Source organism: Fukomys damarensis, unplaced genomic scaffold, assembly GCF_012274545.1.
Source record: "Fukomys damarensis isolate Sample0158 unplaced genomic scaffold, DMR_v1.0_HiC HiC_scaffold_18, whole genome shotgun sequence".
NCBI lineage: Eukaryota > Metazoa > Chordata > Mammalia > Rodentia > Bathyergidae > Fukomys > Fukomys damarensis.
In genome coordinates, this window is record NW_022900930.1 from 17,394,721 (window position 1) to 17,414,544 (window position 19,824).

The window sequence follows — 19,824 nt, forward strand, 5'->3', positions numbered from 1 at the left end:
TGTTTTATTCACTCTGCTATTACCTAAAGCCAAGCTCACTTACTTCATACTTGTTACCACCTATTCTCTTTGTCCATCTCTTTTTTTCTTCTTCCCAAGATGCACTAAACATTGCCACTAGATTGAAGTCTTAACCATCTCATCTCCCTCTTTCCAAAAACCTCACATGGTTTCACAATACCTGGAGAACAAAAGTCTAAAATTTTCAGGTCAATAGTTAAGGATTTCCAGAGTTTGGCCCCATTTTGTTCATCAATCTTGCCTTCTCCTGCCTTTCCACCTCTCATCCCACATGAATCCTTTGCTTCTCAAAGTCTTGTGTGTGTGTCTGTGTCTGTGTGTGTGTTGTTCATTTCTCATTCTGGATCTTTTGTCTGTATTCTGATATGCCCTGTTCCTATGAACATTTATACCGTTAAGAGTTTACATCAAGAATGACCCTCCCTCTCTACTTACATGCCTACGGATGCAGGGCTTTTGTAGGGTGATTGGATCATGGGATGGATTCATGCCCCGGTGAGTTCAGGGGCTGCATGTGCTGCTGGAAGGTGGGGCCTGGTCAGAAGAGGAAGGTTACTTGCAGTGTGAGTTGGAAGGATATTATTATTGCTCTTTGCTTCTCCCTTTTCTCCCTGCCTCCCGGAAGCCAGGACAGGAGCAATTTTCCTTTGCCAGACCCTTTCACCATGCTGTTACTGCCTTGGAACCAGCTGACCAGAAACTGTAATGATGAGGCAAAATAAACCTCCCCTTTCAACTGTGGGTGTCAGATATTTGTCTCAGCTATGAGAAAAGTGACTTAGATGTATCCCCTGAATCTTTAGTACATGTGTTAAATTGTTATCCTAAATGCAGAAACAAGAAACATAGCTTCAATGTGTATTTCTTAGAAGCAAGTTTTCTGTTTGGTAGCTACCCTTCCACAGATTACTGTCCCTAATTTTAACCTATATAAAAATCCTGGAGCTACTATAATTTTTAAGACAACATATTCCTATTTTTTCCTAAATTACTAAAACACTTCTTGCCTGTATCATTTATTTGATAGTCAGACACTACTGACACTAAACTGATCTGTTTCCATAAAGTTTGTTTTCTGGGTTAGATACTCAAATTTTGGAAGCTGGGAGTAATTATATACATTCCCAGATTTTCCTTGACTCGTTTCTAATGTAAGAATTTTTCAAATTTCTCTCATCACCAACAGACAGCCACAAAGCAGGGAGGGCAGCAGGAAGAGAGAGATATCCTTCCAAGTCATCCTCCCCACACAGTGACTATCTCTAACCAAGTTATACCTCCTACTAGCAAGTCAGCTGTATGCCCCCATAATTCAGTCACCTTCCAAAATCCTTGCCAATGAGCACAGGAAGATCTTTGGAAACACGTAAATATAAACCATAACAATTACCTTTAACATTGCTGGGACCAACTACTTGATACACACAACCTAAATAGGGGAGATTTGTTTGACTTACAGTTTCAGAGAGTTCAGTCCATAGTCAGCTCAAAGGCAAAGGTATCATGGTAAAAGGCCATGGTAAGGAAAGTTGCTGAACTCTTGGCACCCAGGAAGCAGAGAGCGAAGGGAGGAGCTGGGGATAAGATTCTATCCTTTCAAATCATGCCCCAGTGACCCACCCCTTCAACTGAACTCCACTTCCTAATAGCATCTTCAGCTATGTTTCTGTGATCCTATCACTTTCCATACCTCTGAACACATGAGACTTTGGGGGAACATTTTAGATCTAAACTATAACACAGACATAATAGTGTTGACATTTTGAGAATCCATAAAATAAACTCTAAGAAAAAAATGCTACATCCTTTCAAGGTGGGCAATATTATTCTCTCTTCTTCCTCCATTTCACAGATGGGGCAAATGAACCTTAGAAAAGTGACTTGTCCAAGAGCTCAGAGTGATGAGATTAAAACACTGCATTCTAGACTATAATACACACCTGATTAGCTGCACTGCACCAAGTTCCTATAGTACTTTTTCTGTCAATACAGAATCTATTTACATTACAGCACACTTCCCCATCCTTCATTAAAATATGAGCTCTTCAAAGTTGGGTCTGTGTTTCTCTTATCTCAATGCTTACGTATTAGAAACACAGAACATTTTAAAAAATGATAAAGTACTGCTATTATTGCACTGATGGTCATCAGAGCACTGATCAAACCTGAATGCAGTAACAAATTTCAGGAATCCTTTATCTGAATTATGTTCTGGAGTATGGTTCTATTAAGTGGTCTTGTATACAGTTTTTGTTGGTAATTGACAACAATTAGAACCCAGAAACCCGTTCCTTATTCCTGCTTACCCTTATTTTGCAAGTAAAAACTACCTCAGGGCCGGGATTTAGCTCAGACGCACTGCTCCCGCCTCATAAGCACATAGGTCCTGAGTTAAATCCCCAGTATGAAAAACAGACTAAAATCAAAACGTTATCCCACAACTACCAACTTTTTGTTTCTTGTTTGCTTATTTTTCAGTACTGGGGATCAAACTCAGGACCTTGAGCTTTCAAGGCAGGTGCGGCTAAATCCCTGGCATAATCACCAACTTTTAAAAAATAGAATGCCCTCATATGCAACTAAGTTTGGCAAGTATTTTAACTTTTCTGAGAACACTTAAGTCTTGTCATGTTACCCAGTTTCGTTGTTTTAGAGATTATGTGTCAATTTACTAACCTTAATAGAGTTAACAAAAGAAAAAGGGAATTCAGAAACGACAGGTTCAGAAACAATTTCCCGAAATTAAACTGCAAGTAGAGTCAACTATTTCTAAAGTGGCACTAACATTATTTATGATACTACCACTATATATCACGTATAGAAAATTGTTTAATTCTGGTGGATTTATAATTGTTAAATTTTGGGGGTTGGACTACCTTATAAAGGGTCCTTCTGTTTCCTTCCCTTAGTCACCCGCCAGTGGGTGAGAAGGGACTAGAGAATAGATTTCGGCCTTTTCTCCTCCTTCCGGGAAGATTCAGAGCTGACACCCCCACGGAAAAACAGAACGCGCCCCCACTCTTTTTCCAGTGGACGCAGAGGTCAATCCACTTTCGCACAGGCCAGGGCAAGGAAGCGCACAGCCTACTGGGACTTATAGTCCCGCGCCTGTGGCCGGACGGCACGTTTAAACGAGGTCGACTGAGCATTCTGGGATATGTAGTCTCTGGTTGTTCATTGGCGTACTGTAATTCCTTCCGGCTACAGGGCTAGACCGGACACAACCGAGGCCCGCTGGTCACGTGACCTTAGTCTAGCGCGTTGAGATCGCGTCGCGGCTCCCGATCCAGCTAGTTCTCGCCCCCGCGCGGCGGTTGCCGAGGAGACGGCGCAAGTCTCGCCGCGCGTCGCCCCTTCTGCAGTTTCCCCCGCCCACTTTTCTCCCACCACAATGAGATCCTAAGATGGCGGTGTCTGCAGCGGTAGACGCCGAGAAGCTAAAGTAGAAAAGGAGCCCGTTGGGCTCTAGGCAGTCAGGGGCCTTGTGAGCCTTCTCTGCAGTCTCTCAGAGACTGCTGCGGGCGGTGGACCGTGGGGGTTGATCCCCCACGCGTCCTCGGCAGGAAGGGCTACTTCGTTAATAGGTGAAGCCTGCGCGTCCCTGGCCCCTGGCAACCGAGGGCAGCGCGCCCTAGGGGCGGAAGAGCAACGGCTTTGAGACTATTGACAGTGCGGGGCCTGGCCTCGGGCCCAGAGTCCTCTGTAGGCTCTTGGGTCGTCTTCACTGGCTGCTTTTCGTCCCTTGGACGGACAGTCCGCCCCTTCCCTGGGACCAATCGACACAATCTCCGGGTGAGCATCTTGGGGACGCGTTGGCGACTGCAGAACCCCCCTTTTGGCCTTCCTGACCCCCTACCCCCGTTATCTCCTCCTCGGGTGGAGGCCGCCTGCGTCCAGGTGTTCGGGATTGCCCCTTGCGGGCGGAAGAAGCGGGGTAGGGGTTGTCGTCGAGTACCAGAGTTCTCAAAGGGGCCCCTCGTGGCCGCAGGCCCCAGGACTGCGCCTGCCCGATCCCACCCGGGTTTGCCATTCTGTGGATGTCTAGGATCCCTGGGTGGAGAAGGGCCGATGAGAAATGGCGCGAGTCTTAGGGTTTGGGTTGGGCTGTGAGCTGCGGGATTTCTACTGCCTCTCATATTCTTGGAGCTAAGGGCCGGAGTAGGCGTTCCTGACTTCGGTCAAGAGTTGGTTTGTATCTGCGAAGGGAATGTTAATTTAGTAGCTCTTCACGTCTGCGGTACCCCCTTCTACGTTCCTTCTACTGCAGATACAGTTAGATAGGGGATAGAATGGGGAATACGAAATGCAGAGTCGGGTTGGGGGAAACGTTGCTTACTTTGCAGGAATGAAGATTAGATATTAGGCCCCGCTGAGTGCCTGAACCAGCGAACTTTTTTCCTGCGGCCCACTGTCCTCTAGGCTCTCCTTGTCTTTTTTTTTTTCCTTTCCCCTGTCTGGTTGAGGCCTGTGTGGTGTGAACTGCAGGTAACATATCGTGTTTTGGCGCAGGAGGCAGCGGTTTTTCTGGGCGCCCCTGACGCCCTCACCCCGTAACAGCTTTCCAGACTCCGCCTTCTGGTGTTCTCTGGTTACCGAAGTGGGTGTTGTACAGCTTCGGGGGCACCTGCTCCTTTCTTTCTCTATCACCTTCCTGGTGAGGGCCAGTAGATGTCTTTTATAATATTGAATTTTGAAATCAAAGGTGCACTTTGTGTTTATATAGTGAAACGATTATGCAGTAGTTAGTTTTTAAATAAACGTTTTTCATCATTGGATATTCAGAGGTCTTTAGTTTGACAGAAGTTAATGATTTGAACAGTCAAGAGTGAACTTTTGTATGGATCTTTGGATGATACCTTGGTTGGGGTTAACTCTTTTCATTATATTCCAGAATAGATGTTAACATATCACTTTGCTGTTTGGTGGACTTTGAGGTTTGTGGGATTTAAGTACTTAAGGTATATCACATTGTTTTCGCGAAGGATTAAGGTAAAACAGGTTTAAAATATTTTAAAATAATATTTCCCCTTTACTAACTTCTTAAACATTTTAAACTATGATATAGTATTTGTTATTTTATATTTCCCAGTGTAAGATTTACTGAATTTTTTTAAAATCAGCAGACAACAGCTTTGAAGTATGCCGCAGGAAAGGAGCTGCTTGTGAGGTACAAAAACTAGTTTCTGAAAAGATAAGTGACCATCACTATGTGTATTATTTTTCTTATAATAGCCAGAAAACTATTAATGAGAACTGCTATACAAATACCACATGATTGAGGGCCCTGTCTAAGTTAAAAAATACCTGAGGTTTTTGTTTGTCTTATTTACTATTTCTTGGCCTGCCACTTTGGTCTCCTTTCCTATCTTTGTTTCCTAACCATTTCTAGAGTGATTTATGTTGGATTTTTTGAAAAAATTTTCACAGCATTTATTAAGCCCATTTAAGTTTGAATCTGTACTATTACAATCATGTGCATAGCTTCGTGTGTGTGTGTGTGTGTGTGTGTGTGTGTGTGTGTGTGTTTGCACTCGCAGCTCCTCTTTACAAATCCGTGTAACTTCGGGTTACCTCCTTCACATTTTTATTACAGTAATGCGTTGTCTTTTAGGAACTTTTCTTTTAAAATTTGTTATACTTACAATTGACTGTTCTTTTAGTTGTCTAAAATTATTTTGAACATTAGTTTTTGTGTGTAATGCATTGCCACGTTAAAAAGTCTGGGGGATGGAAAATTATGTAATTGTTAAGAGCAATTTAGAAAGTAAATGGTTGAAGTTGAAAATGAGGAGAAATTATGTTAAATGAATTTTAGACATAATTGCCCTTTTAAAAAATCAAAAAGTCTCAATTTCATTCTGTTAAAAGTTTCAGAATGCCTATTTTCAAAATTTCTTTAATATATTTTTGCTTTTTACAAAAGCAAATCTTTACAGTTTTCCTGTAAAGATCTGAAATGAGACAAAGGGCAAATTGGAAGTTGATTCTCAGTGGGGTTTTTGATTTGTCTTTGTTTTTTTCTGTAAGACTGTAACAAAATAGATCAAGAAAAAATGAAATATGGAAAAAGAAAAATGGATCTCAGGCAAGGTCGATTGTGAATGTATCAGAGTTTCTAAACATTCAGTGATTGCATAATAGTAGGCACTCAGTAAAATGTTTTATAAAGTTGGTTATAAAATAATTTTCATTTTAGCACATTAGGGAAGATGGAATAAGGAATAAAAAATTGAGTTAGCTCACATTGCAAGCCTGATTTTCTTAATACAGGATTTGGCCTTTTCTGAAGGAGAAAATGGATTTGAGACTTAAAAACTAGAAATGGTTTAGATTAATCATTCTAGGGAATTTGAACCTAATTGGAGATACATAGCAAGCAATACATTCATTTTACAGGTTTGATTGCCTCCAGTGTATTCTGTAATGATTGTCAAGTACTAGAGGTAGGGCAGTGAGCAAAAATACAGTATTTCATCAAAGGAGAGAGAGGGAGGAGCTGGAAGAGGGAAAAGGGAGGAAGGGACTATAATATACCTTAATAGAATATAGCATACCTTAAAGTGTGCACAATGTTATTTTATTATTATTTCCCCACTTTTGTCTGTAAAGTAGAAGTAAAGCCAGGTTTATCTGAAGTTAACATAATGGGCAAATTGATGAGAAAGTCAAGGATGCTAGCATCGTATTTTTGTAATAGCTGACCAGGTTTTGTGTTTGGGTTTAAGTAAAGATTAGATTCAAGGAGAGACTAATGATTGAACAATTGGAAATATTTAAGAGGGCCAACAGAAAGTTCAGCAGAAATGAGACAGAGAAGCAGAATGCAAGAGTTTATGATCAGAAGTGGATTTTCAGCAGTTCAGGATTTTGAACAAATTATCAGTTCAGAGTGAAAAAGATACAAAAATTTTAAAAATGAAAGAACATTGGGATTGAGACCAGAATCTTATAAAAATCCTTGCAAATATTCTGTTTCTAAAAGGAAATTATTTGGAGAGTGAAACTAAGAGACATTTTAGCCAAGGAAGGAGCAAGACCATATTAGGTAGGACAGTATGAAATGGTGCCCAATATCTAGAGAAGGATATTTTTGATGACTAATTTTTCAAAAGAGAAAAGGTTAAGCATTAAATAAAAATGGTTTTCTGATGGTATCCTTTCCCCGTGAATATAGCAGAGTAGGAAGAGTAGTGTCTTATTTTAGAAATGATTATTTAAGAAATTGTACCTTTAGCGTATTTGGGATTTTACTTAAGTCAAACAAGTAGGAGGAATGTTTAGCAATGGGTGAAGGATATACAGTGAGTTTGTAAAAATCCAGGGTTGGGGTAAGAAGAGCTGTTAACAGTGAGTATGGCCAGGTGTGGTGGCGCATGCCTATAATCCCAGCACTCAGGAGGCTGAGGCAGGAGGGTCGCTGTGAGCTGGAGTTTGAGACCAGCCTGGGCTACATAGTGGGATTACAGGTGTGCGCCACCATGCCCAGCTTAAACTTTTTAAATTAGAAAGATAAATACATTTATGCTGGGAATTTAGCTCAGTGGTTCCATTTCCTGCCTCACAAATGCAAGGACCCAAGTTCCATCCCTGGTACCCCCCGCAAAAAAAGATAAATACATTTATATCATAAGTGAGTACCATAAAATAGACCTAATACAATACTTGGTACTTGATATGGTGAAAGTTTAGTTGATTCAAGTTGAGTGGTATATTTAGTTTGAGTTTATTTATCTACCTCCCTCCAGTTTATTCAGTTTCCATTTAATTTGAAGAGCATAATTAGGTATCATAACATCCTAGTACCATCCCACATAAAAGTTGATTCACAGTAAATAATAAAGCTTAATTGTCTTCATATAAAGGCTACTTATACCGTAATACCAAGAAAGTGATTACATTAAAATATTTATTAAAATAAATTTTAAAATAAATTTAAAAATTCAAATAAATATGATAAAAAGGGCAAACAAAATAGAATGAATTTAAAAACATGTATCTTACTAAAGTGAGAAACCAGTAACGCAAGTCATTTTTCTGTGTTACGTGATTGAGATAGAGAACGTTAAAGACTGTTAAGGCTCTAAATAAATTTATGTTTAGAGATTTTATTAGTACATTTTTGCAGTGTTCTAAATAAATCTTTTAAAAAGTTGTTAGCAAGTTGTCCCATCAGTTGAATGTCTGCATCAAAGAATTGTGAGGATAAAATGACATAATGGGCATAAAATGTTTAGGATGGTGCTTGTCATATAGTAAAGAAAATAAGTGTTAGTGATTAATTTTTTCTTATTTTTTTCCTACTTGGGTATATTTGAAGATTTTCTGTCTTGGGCTACTACAAATTTTACTGCATAAATACTTATGACAAGGTATCCTAGATTAATTTTCTACCCTCTTCTATACTGTTTTTCTTTTCTAGATATTAAACTTTTTTTTCTGACTTCCAAATGAATTTTGGTGTCATTTTGTCACATTCCAAGAACAATCTCAGTGGGATTTTTATTGGAACTATATTAATCCAACATATTTTTTTTTCAGCTTTGTATGAGTTTATTGGTACATTTTAGGGATACAGTACAGTTGCATTCATAATCCAACATATTTTTTAAAAAAGGAATATTTGCAATTTTTAGTCTTCTCAAAGAACATAGTTTGTTTTTTCTGCTTCTTCAGGTTTTCTCATATTATTTACCAGAATTTTAGTAGTGTTTCTTCATATAGGACAAAATTATATTATTCCTAGGTTTTTTTATATTTTTGTCACTATTATAAGTGGCATCATTATATCTTTTTAAATATAGGTAACATTTTGAAGTTGTTTACATTTTTTAAATCATCTTTAAGATACCACTTTTTTCTTTTTAATATTAATGTTTGCTTCATACTTTTCTGGTAGATTGAAATTCAGAAACACTGCTAAGTAACTGATGTGACCTTCTTATCTTGGTCTTATTTTATTTTTATTTATTTATTTTTGGTACCGGTGATCAAAAACGGGACCTTGTGCTTGCAAGGCAGGCAGCATAACCACTGAGCTAAATCTCTGGCCCTCTTGGTTCTATTTTAATAGGATTGTCCGTCATATTTTAAATATAATATTTACTATTGGTTTAAAATATACTACTTCATTAGAGAGTTATAGTTATATATGCTCATTGAAAAAATAGAAACAATATTAAAATATAACTGAGCAAGTATCAGTGTATTTTTTTAAGCTTTTTCATATTAATATTTTGTTGGATTTTATCACATCACTTTTATTTTGAACTGATAAAATTTAACTTGCTGTGTAATTTATTAATATAATATATTATCCTAACAGATATCCTAGAATTTAAACATCCATGGGACAAATCCTACTTTGTCATGGATAATAATCCTTTTGCTACACCATAGTAAAAGAGATGAATTAGTCTCTTAGAAACAAAGCAGTTTGGATTTACATTCGTTTTTGCCCTTGTAACTGAATGACCTGGGTAAAATTTTTTAACTCTTAAATATTGTTTTATTTATAGTTTAATGCCTTTTCCTATCCCTTGAATTTTATATAAAATTGTCTCAACCTCTCTTTCACTTAGCCTCTCTGCAAGCCGCACAGTTTTATAGGTAGGCAAAATCCACAATCTTCCACAAGATAATGTAGAAATCTTTTCTCATGAGTATTTCTCCTTCTGAACCTCTTCCACTGTTGCTACTTCTGTTCCTCATCTCTTGGACCAAGTATAGCATTAACTTTAATTTCATGTGCACAAGCAAAAGCTCCACTGGGGTGAATTTATGATTTTAGTAAAATTGGGAAGACTAGGGTACAGCAATAGGTATCATTGTTCTTAATGAGTTTTAGCCCTGCACTCTTGGATTTTTTTGGCCCTTCACCCCACCTGGATCTACTTCTTTGTTCTCATCATCTCATCTTACTTACCATTGCTGAGGTACTTCCCATTAAAGCTAGAGCTCTGTCCTGTTTTCATGCAGAGCGCTTAGAACTTCTGGATCTTTGGCACAAAACTTATGACCCCTGTTCTTGGGGTATCAGTTTTAAGTATTCCAAAGTTATTATCAGAACAGAGACACTTTCCTTCTTAAGAGAAGTTCTGTTGTTAACTTTTTCTTCCTGATTATTTTACCTTTTAGGACTGTGTAGTCTGGAGGTCACTGTACATTTTGGGTATAGAGAGATTTCTTTTCCCTTCTATCACTCCAGCTGCTTAACTCATGTTAACATAATATTGCAACTAAGTGAACTTGTGACATGTGGTCGACAGTACCTTTTTATTTCATAAAATTAGTGCCTCAGATTTATTTGTGTTTTTGTTTCAGGAAATGATTTAAAAATTGAAGTTTCGGGCTGGGAATTTAGCTCGGTGCAATACAGTTTGATCCCTGGTACCCCCACCGCAAAATTGAAGTTTCATGTCTTTAAAAGCTTAGTTTTTATTGTTTTGCAGAAAATTAATTGTTATAAGCCAATATGGCCACAGGAGGTGGACCTTTTGAAGAAGGCATGAATGATCAGGATTTACCAAACTGGAGCAATGAGAGTGTTGATGACCGACTCAATAATATGGTATAGTATCTTACTATTGATGGTGTGTTGTTGACTGCTAATGTTAAATGCAACTTTCTTCTCACCAAATCTAACTTACTAAAACTTTTTTTATTATTCATTAAATTTATTGGTACATTTTATGCATATGATATGATGACACTCATCATTGGAAAGTTATACCTGTACATGATATATCTTGGTTCTTATTTTTCCCCCCACCCTCCCTTCTACCCCTCCGCCCCTCCCTGTTTACAAAGGCTTTGTGTTGTTTTCTCTTCTCATATTTCCCCCTTTCCCCTCCCCTTCCCCAACTTACTGAAACTTTTTGTAAACACTGCTAGCTAATATAATAAGGGACCTTGAGCTGTTGATTACTAGTTAAGACATTTTAATTTCCAGCTAACAGAAATTAACTTGAGTTAGCTTAGACCAAAAAAAGAGATTTATTATAAGGGCGTAAAGGTATTTTGTGGAAACTGCGATAAAGGGTTTTAGGAAGGGACTGAGAAAAGAACCAAGAAAGTTGTCAAAAAAATATTCTTACTACCCTGACTGCTTCCCAATGCCTCAATGTACCACAGCTTTCTCTTAACAGACTAGTATTTTTCCCTGTTGTAATCCATGTGATATATGTGGGTACCTTATTAGTCTAAAGTATTCAGTTAAGGCTGCAATTATATACTGACTAGTTATCTTATAGTTCTAAAATGAAATTTTAAAATAGTTATCCTAATTTGGATTAGAGATGCATTCCTTTTCCAGTCGTCTTTGGCCAGGAAGGGGTAAGGTAAGGAGTTTTGAAATTTGGCAGGAACACTCACATGTGGATTGGGGAGGAAGGGCAGTTCACAGAGAAATGAGTTTTATTATAAATAAGGAGAATATCCCAAATGGTTTTATTAAAATAGTAACTAAAAGATCTTCCAGTAGGAATAAAGTTGGAATTTATAGATGTTTTGGTGAATGGATTATGTTAGGTGGATATGATTATGTATTATGTTTTCTAGTTAAAGTATTAAGCGTTTTTTGTAATTCTGTATTGAATGCTATGTACATTTTTGTGTATCAAAATAATAATTTAAAGTATTGCTTATTAAATGCTAGGCACTGTGCTAGATGTTTATGTGTTATTTTTAATCCTGTTTTAAAGAATACTAATTTAAAGATCAGGAAACCAAGACTTGGGGAAGTTGGATAAATTGCCTATGTGCCTGGAGGCCAGCAAATAATTTATTTCACCTTTTAATTTATAAATAGAAAAAACAAATTTTTAAAAGTACATTGAAAATATGTAGATTGATTCTAGGGTTGGGATTTCGGAACTTATATTTGTTACCTGTGTAATAGAAAATTCTATGACATTAGGATAGATGTAATGAAGGAAAAATGGTTACTATAAATATCTTTAAGAATGTAGGTTTATATAAAAAGTGTCTTGTCATTTTAATATTATCAGTTAAATTTTGATCAGTTTTTTAAGCATAGCTAACTTTTTTTCCTAGTTCAATAGAGGGTAGATTAACTTTGCTTTTCCTTTTTTTTAAGGATTGGGGTGGCCAACAGAAGAAGGCAAATAGATCATCAGAAAAGAATAAGAAAAAGTTCGGTGTAGAAAGTGACAAAAGAGTAACTAATGATATTTCTCCAGAGTCATCACCAGGAGTTGGAAGGCGAAGAACAAAGACTCCGCATACATTTCCACACAGTAGATATGTGACTCAGATGTCTGTCCCAGAGCAGGCAGAATTAGAGAAACTTAAACAGCGGATAAACTTCAGTGATTTAGATCAGGTTTGTGAATTATTTGGAAAGTCAAGTTATAATTGTAGGAAGTACTTGAAATAGATCAGGTAATTTGTCTCAATAAAAGACTGACCTACTTTTTTTTTTGGTACTGGGGATCAAACTCAGGACCTTGCGCTTGCAAGGCAGGTGCAGCGCTGCTGAGCTAAATCCCTGGCCCTTGGGGTACTTTTTAAAAAGTTTCTGTGCATATGGAAAGAATTTTAATTAGTGATCATAGTACTGTGTTGTTTAGTGGAAACCAAAGTCTTAGATATTTCCAAACTTGCCAAAGACATAGCATTCTGGATTTTCTTAATATGCTAATAGCTAACTTAAATTATTTGATTATTAAACTACTACATGTTACTGAATAAGATTGTTAATAAGTGAATAGAAAGATCCAGTTTAATGTATTTATTGGTAAGTGTGATATGTGCTGAATTACCTCAAGTGTAGCATAAAATTGATATATACTTATATCCACTGAAATATAGTTTAGATCTAAAAACAAATAGAAATGATAATGAAATCTTGACTAATATTTTACTGTCACATCTGTTCTTGCAGAGGTGAACTTATTTTCAAATATGTAGAAATACTGTTGTATATTGAAGTCTGAAAGTAGATTTAAGTCCAATGTGACAGTGGTGATATATATAATGTATCATTATGCATGTACGTATTGATTATTGAACACTTACTGTATGCCAGGAAGTTGAGTCCAAAGACTATAAAAATTTTGTAAGTAAGCAACAAATAGCAATGTGAATTATAAATGTCCATAGCCCTAGTATTTCACTTAAACTAATTTTGTTCATATTCATTGAATTGTCTCACAAAATGAGGAATAGGAAATGCTAATCAAATTTTGATATTTTAGTAAATGAATTTTGTAGATCTGAAGCTCTTTGAAATTTTATTATAAATCTGTTCATGTACACTGTATCTCCTGAATTAATATAGCAAAACTAAGAACATTGGAATTATTTTAATATGTTAAAAGATTGTATGATTTGATTTCTTTTTATATATATAGAGAAGCATTGGAAGTGATTCTCAAGGAAGAGCAACAGCTGCTAACAACAAACGTCAGCCTAGTGAAAACCGAAAGCCCTTCAACTTTTTGCCTATGCAGATTAATACTAACAAGAGCAAAGATGCTGTTACAAGTCTTCAAAAGAGAGAAATGATTGGGTCAGCACAATGTAAAGAGTTGTTTGCCTCTGCGTTAAGTAATGACCTGTTGCAAACTTGCCAAGTCTCGGAAGAAGATGGGAGAGGAGAGCCTGCATTGGAGAGCAGCCAGGTAATAAAATGCATTGTGCTTGTTTTCACAAACCTGAAAATATAAACATTAAGATTTTAAGATTATATTAGGTTATACACATAGGAATTTTATTTAGGTAAAAGTAAAATATTTTCCTGGCCTTCTTCATTAATCTACCACGTTTATTTAAAGTACACTTTTTTAAAAATCCCAAATGATTGGAGAAATGGCATATTCAAATTCATTAAGGTTTCTTTTATTTGCCAAATACTGTGTTGCTAAATTTTAGTAAAAGGGGATTAGAAGAATAGATTTTTGTAAGAGATTTTTTAAATGGTGATACTGTTGTTTAAAAAAGTATTTTCAAAAGTATAATACTTTTAGTTTTAAAGAAATATGTAAACATTACAAGGAAAATTCATATTAAAATAGTTTGTTGCCTAGTTTGTTTTACAAATACAATTTTTCAGATAATACGTTAAAGTAATTTTGAAATTGAGGCTAGTTGGAGTTTTTAGGATTGACATTTATGTTTTTATTAAAATTTAAGTTTAATTCAGGCTTTTTGCATGTATGAATCCACCTGTAAACATAGATGTATTTTGGGTTATTCTCATTGAAATAAAAATCTGTAAAATTATTGCTATTTAATTATGCTCAGTTTTACACGTTGTGTATTGTTATACTTATTTTTTTGTTTCTCCCCTCCCATCTGTCCCCCACTTCTTTTCCTTACTCTTTTAGTACTCAAGATTGAACCCAGGGCCTGAGCTACATCCCCAGCCTTTTTCTTTTGAAACAAAGTCTTATAAAGTCACTAGGTTGCCCAGGTTGAGCTTCAACTTCCAGGTCTCCTGCGTCAGCCTCCCTCAATGCTCAGTTTAGAGGTAGAGGGCTGCACCACCCATGGCCAGGTCTTAGTTTTCTTTTGTGTATTTCCTCTGCAGATTGTAAGCAGGCTTGTTCAAATTCGTGACTATATTACTAAAGCCAGTTCTATGCGAGAAGACCTTGTAGAGAAAAATGAAAGATCTGCTAACATTGAGCGTCTTACTCATCTAATAGATCACCTTAAAGAGCAGGAGAAATCATACATGAAATTTCTCCAGAAAATCCTTGTAAGTTTTCGACTTTTTAATAACATGTTGAATTACTTTGTAATACATTATAGATACACTGATGACATTCCTAATGCTACTCCGGAGGAGGTAATATTCTCAAAAATTATGCCATCCATTATAACATTTTATTGCCCTTTTTAATAGTTGTATGATTTATACCACTGAAATATTTCAGGCTAGAGAAAATGAGGAGGAGGATGTTCGGACTATAGATTCAGCTGTGGGATCTGGTTCTGTAGCTGAGAGCACATCGCTAAACATAGATGTGCAGTCTGAGGCTTCAGATACCACGGTAAGCAGCTTTTTGGTAATTTAAGTGATAGAAATGAAGATTTAAACTTTCCTCCCATTTTTTCAAGATGATATTTTTTAGGCATTCCTTAATGAAAAGTGTATCCCAAGGAAGAAACCCTCAAATTGTTAATGCTGTATGTATTATTAAACATGGAAATTTTGTTTTATTTATTAAAATTAAAAATAGTTTTAATGTTTGAATTGAAATTCTAATAATTTTTAAACTCCAGTTTACAGAAATGTTTTTCTGGTTTTGTTCAAACAGCTTAACTAATTTTGAGAAGCATTGGGAAAGTAAAAAATTTACTATAAGGGCCATTAGTAATCACTGATGGTACTGATTGCTAAACATGTAATGTATTAGAGAAATCTGTTCATTTGCCACTGAAGACTCATTTTAGGCATACTGGAATTCATTTCTCAGGCTGTAGTCTAATATTGTAACAAAACCAAATGATTGAAAAATTAGATAAGGACTAGTAAATAGTATAGGATACCATTTACATTTTTATTTATTTGCAGTGAGAAAAATACTGTGATTTCTAACTGCAAAATGAAATTTATGAAAATAATATCCTTTGGAAAAATAATAATTTTAGAATTTTTGATGAAAGATTTGTAAAATTAAGTTATCTTACAGAAGTTAGTGTACTTCAAAGCTAGTATATGTTTAACCATCTTTAACACGTGTACCTATAAGCATGCATGTGTATTAGTCAGCTTTAAAACTTAGTACCAAGAAGGTTTTTCTTTTTAAAGGATAACAGTGTATATCACTTTGTTTTTTGAAGGTTGTTATTAATAATACTGTTCAGTTTTAGGAACTTGAGGATTTGTTTCCTTTTAGTATTGATCTTTATAGTTTATTTTCCTCCTTTTGCGTCCATGACCTTCCTTCTTTGAAGAGGTAATTTGAATTTTTTTTCTCTACCTTATTTTCACCAGGAAATACTCAGAGGGCTTGATCCAGACAGTTGTTGAAGAGTGGATTCTACTGTGGGGAACTTGTCTTTTTAGTTACAGTGGTGCTGAGAATAATTTACTCCTTATATATCAGCAAAAATGAAAGGGTTAGGGCAATGTGGGTAAAGGCATTTGTTGGGAAGGGGTGGGGAATGGTCAAGCTGATTATTATAATTTATATATTAGTCTCTAGAGTATTCGCCATAATGAAAATTTATCATAATAACATAACATCATGACATTATGGAAATTTATTGGTAGTATGTAGAAGTGTAAATGTTAAAATATACTTTAGCCATTGCTAAAGTAGCTTAGAAGTTGCCTTGGATATGATACTTAATGAGCAGTAATTTATCCTATAGAAATTTTAAAGTCTGGTTTTGCTGCCACTTGGGGTGGGAGTGGATTAATTTCTTTTTAAGAAGGAGGGGTTGGGAAAGTTTTTATGTTTATTTACAAGACTGGCTTATATGTTAAACAGGAGTTTTGTTAAGAAATTAATGTGCTACACTATTTAATAAAGGAGGCATCTTTTAGTCTGAGAATTCGGCCCTGCATTGAGGACAAACTAGGGAATTCAGCCTCACAAGAACAGGTTTCAGACATTGACGTTACTACAAGTCCAAAAGGGAAAGGTGACAGACCTCCTCAGAATGACAGGGAACTGAGGCCTAATAGGAAATATAGCCGAAAACGTGGATTTCCCTCAAAGGTATACTTCATAATATTAACTTGGGAAGTCTAAATGACCATTTCTTTTGTTCATATTTCCTGTTCCTTATTTGCTTTTTTCTTGTTATTGCTATCATTCTAAATATATAAATTATTAGTGTGGTTAATTATTATGCTGTAATTTGCTTTAGTAAAATCCTGTCCCTTACTTTTTTTTTTCTTTCTGCTTTCATATATACTGCTTCATGGATTATATGTTGCAGCTGATTTTAATTTACTTTAACAAAGGATTTGAAAGACAATTCAACAGAGGACTTGAAACATAATTTCATTCCTTTTTTGTTGTCAAAATATATAGCACATTCTGAAGTCTGGACCATCAGTCAGTTGCTTTTTGTTTCTGATATTAGTGTGCATATATTAAAATAAAATTTTTTACTCTTATTTCTTAATGTTCATTCAGTAAAACTCCACTAATTTTAAAAATTGTCGGGAATTCACTCTTGGGTTTGTGAAAAATCTGAACAAGATTATACTTATTTTAAAGGAAAAATAGAGCAAGCTATTAGCTTTCCTATATTTGTAAGAGTGAAATACTTTTATAGTTTTTTTTTGTTTGTTTATATTTTTGTTGCTAATGGAGACCTTTGTCCTTTTTTTTAAGTAAAGTAATTATTCAGTTGACTTGTATGAATTTTTTCACTGGATTCCTTCAGTGTTTGTCCTTTTAATTTTTTATGGCTTGTATAAAGAAAGGCATTGAAGATAAATTTAAACACAACTATTTGTACCAATATGGATAAAATAGTGTTTGCGGAAGTGTTTATATCCTATTGCCAAGAACAAAGTACTATCTTAATAGTTGAGTATAGAAAGGAGTAATCTCATGTTTTATTATGAATTCTGTGGAATTGATCATTCTTTTGTATTTTGTAGATATTTGTATTTTCTTTTTGTGACTGTTGAAAGATCACTAACCTTGATCTGGATATTTTGGTAGTTTGTGTTTTTGTTTTTTTCTGGTTCGCACAAGAAATTGAGTACACAGTTTAAAATCCTTTTTGAGGATCCTATTATATAGTGTTAAGCAGAAGGTATCCTAGCTCAAAAGAAGAATAAAATAGCTGGTTATTTTTAAAAACCAGTAGTCTTGGAGGGGAGAAAATGAACAGTAAGTATAATAGGTATCTTTTGAAATTTTTGTCTTTCTCTTTAATCCTTCTGAATAGTGACAAAAATGAAGAGTTGACTACAGTATATTTTTGCCAGATCTGCTTATTTCCTAATATGTTATATTTACTTAAAAAACCTTTTTTTAGGTTCCTTTAAAGCATATCCTTAGAAATGAATATCATTCTTTCTTGAACTTGTTGATGTTTATTACAATCTAGGTCTTCATTGGTTTTAGGGACACCACAGTGTTGTTTTATTATTACTCAATTCATAAAATCATTTTAATTTTTTAGGAAAAAACCTTAATTCCCACCACTGGCATTTATTTTTTTTCTCTGCTCTACAGAATATGTCATTTTCACACCCTTTTCCCATTCCCTCCTTAGAATCCTTTCAAAATAGAAGAAGTTGAGGTCTTAGCTGTTTTCAGAACTGACAACAGCCTTGTGATTTGCAGCTTGATAAGAAGAGGTTGATAGTCTCACACTGCTTATAAAGGCAGATTCCACTTGAATATTTTATAGACATGATGACATTTTGTGTAATTTTGTAAAAGAAGCCTTCAACAAGTACTCATGCTTTTTTTGCTATTATTTCTAATTATTTTATGTGAATTAGCCTTAACTGCGTATGCTTCTTTAGAGATTGTGTCCTATACTTCTGTGTTTAGAACCCAAGCACATAATTTTGGGGCACACTGTGTTTTAAAGAGGACCAAACAGGAGATTAGGAACCTGAATTTACCTGTGACACTCGATAAATTATAGCTTTACTTCTTGGGGTTTGTATCCTTATCTTTGCATCTTTCACAAAAAAATTGGAGCACATACTGTCTTTAACTATAGATATTATAGAAGTATGTTTGGATCTATGAATAATTGCTGGGAAGCCCCTGTTTCATAGAGGAATGGAAGATGAAAAGTTTCCTGAAATTTGATTAATAGATATATATATAGAGATATATATATATATATACATAGATATAGATATAGATATAGATATGCAACTTGTGATTTTATGCCTAAATTACTGTTTTTTTAATCTGCAAATTAAAAATGTTGTTGGTAAAGGTGACCCAAAAAGTTTTAAAGTATGTGTTTGAAGGATGGGAGTACTCCTGGCTTCCCTTTTGGATTTCTGTTCCAAGTAAAATCTTGTTGCCATTTTACTTCTAGATATTTTTATTTCCATTTTCTCATCTTCCCTTTCTTTGTATTTGATTATAGTCCTTACCTTCTCCCTTGGCTTAGCTTTTCTAAATATTAGTCTGAAATACTATTTATATGGATGCAAAAGTTACTAAGAAGCTGTAGAACTTCACTAATTTTAAAAGTTGTTGGGAACTCACTATTGGATTTGTAAAAAATCTGAACAAGATTATACTTATTTTAACAAATAAATAGCATTCTCTATAATTAGCGTGTCATACTTTTGCAAATAAATGCTATTAACAAAGATTAAAGTTTTTTTGTGTTGTTGGGGTTTTTTGTTTTGTTTTATTTTGTTTTGGTACAGGGGATTGAACTCAGGACCTTGCACTTGCAAGGCAGGTTGTGGCACCACTGAACTAAAGATTTTTAGCTGATTTTTTAAAGTTTCCTTTTTAAAGAGCAAAATATTTGTAATATTAAGTTGTTTAGTAAACCTGAAAAACTACATAGCTTGAACATTACCTGGAGTCTAAAATATTTTGAGGAGGTGAGAGATTACAAATAAGGTGAAAATAAGCATTCTTGAGGGGGCTTATTTGCAGATGATTTTTTTATTTGCAGTATAAATTACCACTTTTACTCTACCAAAGTGAATGCATATGTGTTCATTGATAGCAGCCTGGAGACATTTCTGTGAGTTGCCCCTTTAAGATTTGTACCTATTTTGATCTGGTTTTACATTTTACCAGTGACTTTTGTGAAATTATTAAAAGATTTTTTCTCATCAAATCTGAGAGGGTTAGATATTGATATATTTATCTCTACCCC

General features: G+C 35.2%; 2 protein-coding genes across 18 annotated transcripts in view; one reads left to right on the top strand and one right to left on the bottom strand.

Moving 5' to 3' along the window:
* Fgl1 (fibrinogen like 1) overlaps positions 1 to 3,083 on the bottom strand; it is a 52,637-nt gene extending 49,554 nt beyond the window's left edge. For both annotated transcript variants that reach the window (XM_010621776.3, XM_010621777.3), the window contains exon 1: positions 2,898 to 3,083. The gene's annotated coding sequence lies outside the window, so the exon portion shown is untranslated. The remainder of the gene's footprint in view (positions 1 to 2,897) is intronic.
* Positions 3,084 to 3,251: 168 nt separating this feature from the next.
* The window catches only part of Pcm1 (pericentriolar material 1), a 107,174-nt gene continuing 90,601 nt past the window's right edge, over positions 3,252 to 19,824 (top strand). For 5 of the 16 annotated variants that reach the window (XM_010621768.3, XM_010621766.3, XM_010621769.3 and 2 more), the window contains exons 1-7: positions 3,252 to 3,813; positions 10,470 to 10,588; positions 12,116 to 12,361; positions 13,392 to 13,661; positions 14,570 to 14,740; positions 14,919 to 15,035; positions 16,524 to 16,712. In XM_010621768.3, coding sequence (XP_010620070.1) covers positions 10,493 to 10,588; positions 12,116 to 12,361; positions 13,392 to 13,661; positions 14,570 to 14,740; positions 14,919 to 15,035; positions 16,524 to 16,712 — 1,089 coding nt within the window. In that variant the 5' untranslated portion in view covers positions 3,252 to 3,813; positions 10,470 to 10,492. The remainder of the gene's footprint in view (positions 3,814 to 10,469; positions 10,589 to 12,115; positions 12,362 to 13,391; positions 13,662 to 14,569; positions 14,741 to 14,918; positions 15,036 to 16,523; positions 16,713 to 19,824) is intronic. The other 11 variants (XM_019207143.2, XM_033765400.1, XM_033765399.1 and 8 more) reach the window with 5 other exon arrangements.